General features: G+C 39.3%; 1 protein-coding gene across 1 annotated transcript in view; it reads right to left on the reverse strand.

The window, feature by feature from the left end:
* LCT (lactase) overlaps nt 1–6263 on the reverse strand; it is a 48024-nt gene extending 41761 nt beyond the window's left edge. The window contains exon 1 of the mRNA XM_015417112.1: nt 5621–6263. Coding sequence (XP_015272598.1) covers nt 5621–6263 — 643 coding nt within the window. The remainder of the gene's footprint in view (nt 1–5620) is intronic.
* Nucleotides 6264–7195: the final 932 nt, after the last annotated feature.

A 7195-nucleotide genomic window follows, 5' to 3' on the forward strand; every position in this document is an offset into this window, starting at 1 on the left:
ACAAGGAGAAAGGAGAAATCACATAATCATAATTTCAAATTATTTAATGCAGAAGGAAGAACTCTCACAGCTCTTTCTCTTGAGAGGCAGAGATGAACAGTGAATGTACATAATTGGTCATCGTGCATATTGACTGTGAATGCGCACGGTGTCTGTTCATGAAGAACCCAGAAGTGACGTAGGCACGCTGGGCGCGGGGCCATGGCCATACAAGGGAAAACCATAGCGTTTTCCCTTGTATGGCCGTGACCCCGCCCCCGCGTGTAGGCACGGTTGGGCGGGGGGCCATGGCCATACAAGGGAAAACCATAGCGTTTTCCCTTGTATGGCCGTGACCCCGCCCCAGCGTGCCCAGCATGCCCACGTCACTTCCGGGTGACGTGCACGCCAGGGGCGGGGTTCCCCCAGGCCCCGATTCTGCTGTGCCAGAAGTCGGGGCTTCAAAGCGGGGGATTCCCCACCCCCGCCCACATTTGGCAGCCCTAAGAGGGACTTGTACTTATTGCCTAGCATATACCCATATTCACATTCTCCCAAGACCTGTTGGAGACTATCTCAACTCTGTGTCATTTGAGACAGTAATGGAACAGTGGAAGCATAAACACCAAAAAAGCATTTGATTTAGGATTACCTAAATGACATCACCCTGCCAACAAAAGTCTGTATGGTCAAAGCGATGGTATTCCCAGTAGTCATGTATGGCTGTGAGAGTTGGATCATAAGGAAGGCTGAGCACCGAAGAATAGATGCTTTTGAATTATGGTGCTGGAGAAGACTCTTGAGAGTCCCTTGGACTGCAAGGAGTTCAAATCAGTCAATCCGAAAGGAAATCAACCCTTTTTTAAAAAAATTATTTTTTCAAGTTTTCAGTATACAAAAAGAAAATAAAACACAGTGATATACATATAATCACTTGATGGGGTTACATTAAACTTTGTTTTCAATCCAATTGTAAAGTTTTTGCCATTTTTGTTTAAAATTAGATTCTGACTTTCCTGATAATAACATATTCAGCTTATCCATTTCTCCTATCTCAGAAATTTTCATAACTATTTCCTCTCTACTCGGTATTTTATCTGTTTTCCAGCACTTTGCAACGAGGATCCTCGCTATTGTGAGTATGTATAGTATAATACTCAGTTCATTATGTTTAATTCCATCTGGTGTTATGTTAAGCAAAAATGTTTCTGGCGATAGTGGTAATTCTATCTCTATGAACCCTGACTGTTCCCTGGAAGGCCAGATACTGAAGCAGAAGCTCAAATACTTTTGCCACCAATTGAGAAGGGAGCACTCACTGGAGAAGACCCTGATGCTGGGGATGATTGAAGGTAAAAGAAGAAGGGGATGGCAAAGGATGAGATGGTTAGACAGTGTTATCGATGCAACGAACATGAAATTGAGCAAACTCTGGAGGACGGTGGAAAACAGAAAGGCCTGGCGTGATATGGTCCATGGGGTCACAAAGAGTCAGACTCGACTGTGCGATTGAACAACAACAACAAAATGACAGAAAGTCCAGGGATAAAAAGGTAGATCTGGGTGTGATCAACATACACAAGATACAAAAAGGCTTGATGAGGTCATCCAGGAAATGATAATAGAATTGCAGAATGCCAAGATTACAGAGGGCTTCAAGGGAGAGAAGATTTCCCTTTGTGAAAACAATGAATGAAAGATTGAAGAGCTTGGAAAAAAACAAGCTTAAGACAAAATAATGGAAGCTCTCCGGCCATTAAATGTCTTTTCAGAGATTTTGCTGTGTTTTGAGTGTTAAACTGCAGTGGCTCTTCAAGCTTCTTCATCATGCTGTTTTCATCACACTGTTTTCCATTCATTGTATTTCCATGGTTTCCCCATCATTTCTATGTGCTTTCTCCAACCACCTAGAATCTGATTTGAAAAAACATGGAGGAACAATGTGGAAACCACAGAAATACAACAAAAGGGAAAAAGATGTCACAATAAAGCTTGGAGGAAAGAAACACAGCAGTTCTGCAAATAAAACTGTGGGAAAGCCTCTGTGTGAAAAATGAGCGGAGCAGAAAAAGGTAAGTAGGAGTAAAAAGCAACAGAGCTGAAGAGGATGAAAAAAACCCAGAGCAGAAACTGGATTTTGGGACTAAAAGGTTGTTAAAGATTTTTATTAAAGCACTTTCAGTGGAGTGCACAAACCAAATTATATGAGGTCAGAAGAGCTGGAGAAAAGAAAGTTAAGATAATGGGAATAAGCATCAAGAGCTGGAAGCAAGGAGGTAGAATGCAAATTGTGTCATAGTTGTATGAGAGGGAGGTCAAAACAACTGGCATAAACCCACCAGAAAAACACTTTAATCTCTGAGAAGGGAGGAAATTGTGGGATGTCTGAATGCAAAAAAAAGAAGGCGCCAGAAGACAGTGAGAAGTTTCATGAAATGACGGAGAGGAAGGATAAAATGGTGCAGGATTTGTTAACCAGAAACTGGGAAGAGATGACATCTGGAGAGACAGAAAAGTAGAAATGTTGCCAAGAAATCATTGAGACCTTAACTACTTCGTCTTGCATCTTGAAATCTAATAATATCATATATAATTTTTAATAAGTTTTTCTTTGGTATTTAAAAGTATTTTATCTAAATTTTTCTGTTTTTCATAAAAACCCATATGCTTATCTTTGGCATATCTGGATTCTAATTGAATTCTTTCCCACAAAGTTAGGGTCACTTCTTGTTTCTGCAGCATCTCTTGTGTTTTAACTCATTCTTAATGTCTAATAATTCTTCATATCTCCCCATTAAATTGTTTGAAATTAAATTAGGGTTTGTAAATGCTTCCAGAGGGGCTACCCATTTTGGTATTTTTATATAGAACAATCTTTTTATCTCTTCCCAAATTTTCAATAAAGCATCTCTAAGATTATGTTGCTTGAAGGCATGCCAGCCCAATAGTAAGTCATGTCCCTCTAGTTTCAGAAGTCTTGAGTTTTGTAAAGTAATCCACTCTCTGATCCATGACAAAGTTGTGGCCTAATAGTATAGACACCAATTGGATAGTGCAAGGCCTCCTCGTTCTTTCCTGTCCTGAAGCGCTTTTAACTTAATTCTAGGTCTTTTTTGTTGCCAAAAAAATTGTTGAACACGTTTTTCTAGTTCTCTAAAAAAAACCCTTGTTTTTTAAGTTTAGGTATAGTTTGAAAAAGAAACAAGACTCTTGGTAGAATATTCATTTTAAGAACTACGATTCTTCCCATAAGAGAAAGTTGCATGTCCTTCCATTTTTCCAAATATCTTTTAATTTCAGAGAGAAGTTTTGAGTAATTATCTTGTAGTAAAGAACTACACCTGTTTATCATATTTACTCCTAAATATTTTATCTTCTTATGAATTTCAAAGCCAGATAACTTTTGTAGTTATGATTTTGGTCTGGAGTGCAATTTTTGTCATTATTTTTGTTTTCTTGGAATTAATTTTTAGACCTGCTAATTGCCCATATTCTTGTAGTAGATTTAAAAGGTGTATCACAGACTGTAAAGGTTCTTGCAATATAAATACTAAATGATCAGCGAATGCTTGAAGTTCAGGTTCTTAATTTGGGTTTCATTTCTTATTGTCTCACACAATATTCCCAGGGCAAAGATGAAAAGTAACAGAGACAGGGGGCAGCCTTGCCTAGTTCCCTTTTGGATATCAATCTTTTGTGTTAAATTTAGGATGTAACATTGGTTTAGATCAATGGTCTAGAGTCTGGAAAATCAATATAAAATATACTAAAGCTGTTTCCTTTAAAGAAAACTTTTACAAGATGTTTTATAGATGGTAACACTTGATAGATTGGCTAGATATTACCCTAGTATGTCAAATTTATGTTGGAAGTATAAACAAAAAGCTGGATCTTTTTATCACATGTGATGGACATGCAATAAGAGCAAAAAATATTGGGTTGGGATTCATGGAATGTTACAGCAAATAATAGGAGTTAATATACCTTTTAAACCAGAACTCTTTTTGTTAAATATAATACCAGAACAATTTAAAAAGTCAGATTGTTATATGATTACCTATATTGTAACAGCAGCCAGAATTGTATACGCCAGTATGTGGGTAAAAAAGAAGATATACCATGTAAAGAAGGTATGATCTACAAATTAATGGAAACAGCTGAAATGGACAAATTAACTATAGTACTTCAAAGGAAGAAGAAACAACATTTTTAAAGAGGTTTGGTCAAGATTCTACAATTGGATTGAGAACTGTATTAAATCTTGATTATATTAAAATAATAAGATTAATTCATGTAATATTGTTAGGTGCAAAGAAATAGGAGAAGAAACTCCAAATAAGCGGAACAATTGTGGGATGGAAACCTGTTTATGTTTGTATTCTGTATTTTGTGGTTCTGTTTGTTTTGTCTCGTTAGAGACCTATTAAAATTGTTCTTAAAAAAAGGTTGATGAGGCAGGGAGAAAGAGGAATGGGCTGAGGAGGTCACAGAAGGGCGAAGTAAAATTGGAGGGGGAAAGCAGAGGAGAAAGATGTGGTCGATTAACAAATCTTTCTCTTTTGGAAAATACAAGAACATAGCCATCTAAGAAAAAAATTATATAACTGGAAGATGACATAACACTAACAGGACTTTGCTTGTGGAAGCTTCTCCTGCGATACACTATCCAGTTTGGCTTCTGCAGCTGGTGCACTACTATAAGTTAATTTCCAAATTTGCTAATATAAAGATGGCCGTATTTCTTCCTTTGTGCTGCCTTACAGGGGAACTCTGTGTTCTATTTGGCAAAGGCAGTTTTAGCTGGCTTTGTTTCCAAAGGGAGAGCCACTATTCCTCCGTATCACTGAAGTTTGATGAAACTTTTTTTAAGTACTAGTATGGCATGTGTTTACTTAGCTCTTCCCTTGCTTTCCCATCAGACTGGGACCTGACTCTCCCCAACCCATAACTAGCCTTCTGAAGAGGTCTGGGGGTTATGAATTTGTAATGTTTCAGCTGGTCCTAAATCAAGGTGGTACCCTAGTGCTGTTTTTGAATTGATCGGTGAAGTACTTTGGTAGGAATTGTAACTGATGTCCAGTGAAAGGATGTTGATGGAGTGGTAAATTCTGTCAGGAACAGTTGGTGTATCACGTTAGGGCTTTATTTGTGCTGGCCCTTGATGTTCTTTCACAGTTCTTTGTGCATTCTGAGTCCATAAATTCTTCCATCCCTGTGTGTACTAATGTTCAGGTTAAATCTTTTGTGTTGCTTAAACATAGAACTCATATATATATATCAGTAGCTGTGTCCTCTCACAGACTTCTACAACCAACCATTTTGGTTGAACTACCTCTTCCCCTCAAAATATATAGGGCAGTTCTCCCAAGTTCCTCCTTGGTCGATATGCCTTGGTCCCATTCTCCCTGAAACAAATATCCCATTCCACCATCATTTCATCTTTTCTGTTGCTTAAACATAGAACTCATATATATATCAGTAGCTGTGTCCTCTCACAGACTTCTACAACCAACCATTTTGGTTGAACTTCCTGTCCCCCTCAAAATATATAGGGCAGTTCTCCCAAGTTCCTCCTTGGTCGATATGCCTTGGTCCCATTCTCCCTGAAACAAATATCCCATTCCACCATCATTTCACTTACCTTCAAAAGAGTATTTTTCATGGTAGATTTTATAAGCTGTCCTGTGAGCGGAAGCTAGGGCCTGAAGAGGTGGGGAAAGCCGGTCGTCCTGAGGCAATCCCTCTGCGGTCTCCGGCAGATTGCTGAAAGTGAGCCAAGTGTCAACCAAATCACCAAAAGACCCGAAGACAAAGTCTGCATATTCTGCAAAAAGATCCGTGAATGTCCTCGACTGGTCCAAAGACTTCGGCAGATGTTTTTGATGCAGAATTAAAACTGATTTCAGATTTGCTGCTCTGAGAGTTCTGAGCAGCTGTCTGTAGCACTCAACATTAGTCTCATTTGGGTCCTGGGCATTCCCCACAGGCACGATATGAGACCACGGTAAGAAGATCTTAAAATGTGTCACACCACTTGCATAGAGTTGGGCAAAGTACGGAGGCAGGGAAGAGAGAGTAGGCCAGTGGCAAAGATACTGTGTCTGTGTCGTTCTGGAATGAAAGGCTGGCTCTGTTACATGTCCACTTTCCAAGTGTAAAGTACTTACTAACTCATCAGTAAGAGGCCCAGCCACAGCGATAAACTTCTTTGCAAGTTCCCAGTCTTCCCCCAGACAGTGCAAAGGAATCAGAACAAGCACAACCACTTTGCAAGCCAACTCCATGTCTGCTAATCAAGGGGCACAAGAATTCGTGTCCCATTTATGCTAGATCACAGATAATAAAATTAACATTTAACTTGCATTATCTATCACAAAGCTACGATATTGCCTATCAGCAACCAGCACAAAGATAGTGAAAACAAAGGTCCAAGTCTTACTAACAGCCGGACCACCTATTACGCTGGGAGTTCCTGGGACTGCTTTCACATGGTTTGTGTGTTTTCTCAAATAAATGGAGCTGTAGAATGGAGAAGGGCTTTGCAAATCGGATCCAGAAAAGAGGATGGGAGTAGAGGATATTAGCCCCTTTTCTCTCCATGACCTGATGTAACGTCAAGCTGCTACAAGTGTCCATTGGTTGGATGGAGTAGCAGGATATTAAGACCATAACTCTTGTGCTTGGGAATGGGAACAAAGGCCTGAGACAAAAAAAAAAGTACTGTGGGCTCTTTTAGGTTAATCTCTGTAACTCAAAGAACATATTATAGGTGCTGAAATAGGGCCAAGAAAGACATTTGTGGGAACAATCAGCATTGGGGGGCTGCTTAATCCTTCCCCATCTGCCAGTTCTCCCCTTTTCAATGCCCACTTCCCTAACTGAAAAGCCACAACCAATTAAAGCCTATTGTTACGGGAGTTTTCAAAATCCTAATATACCCCCCCCTTTCTGAGATCTATCTGAGAGAGAGAGAAATCACTCAAGGCTTTAGGCTACCAGAGCATGCAGTTTTAATAAGATGATCATCTGATACTAGCAAGAGAAAAAGCTGGCATTCTGAACAAGATTCATTTTTTTTCCCTTTATGGGATCAAACAGATAAAAGGTCAGGGTCTAGAATCCCAGATTAAAGTTCATAGTTCACTTTTAACTCCTTATACAGTGCATTCTGCATTCCTTTTAGGGAGAAAAGGAGAACACACCCTGTACACATTTT

The sequence above is a fragment of the Gekko japonicus genome, unplaced genomic scaffold (genome assembly GCF_001447785.1).
Source record: "Gekko japonicus isolate JY-2015 unplaced genomic scaffold, Gekko_japonicus_V1.1 scaffold883, whole genome shotgun sequence".
In the NCBI taxonomy this organism is placed as follows: domain Eukaryota; kingdom Metazoa; phylum Chordata; class Lepidosauria; order Squamata; family Gekkonidae; genus Gekko; species Gekko japonicus.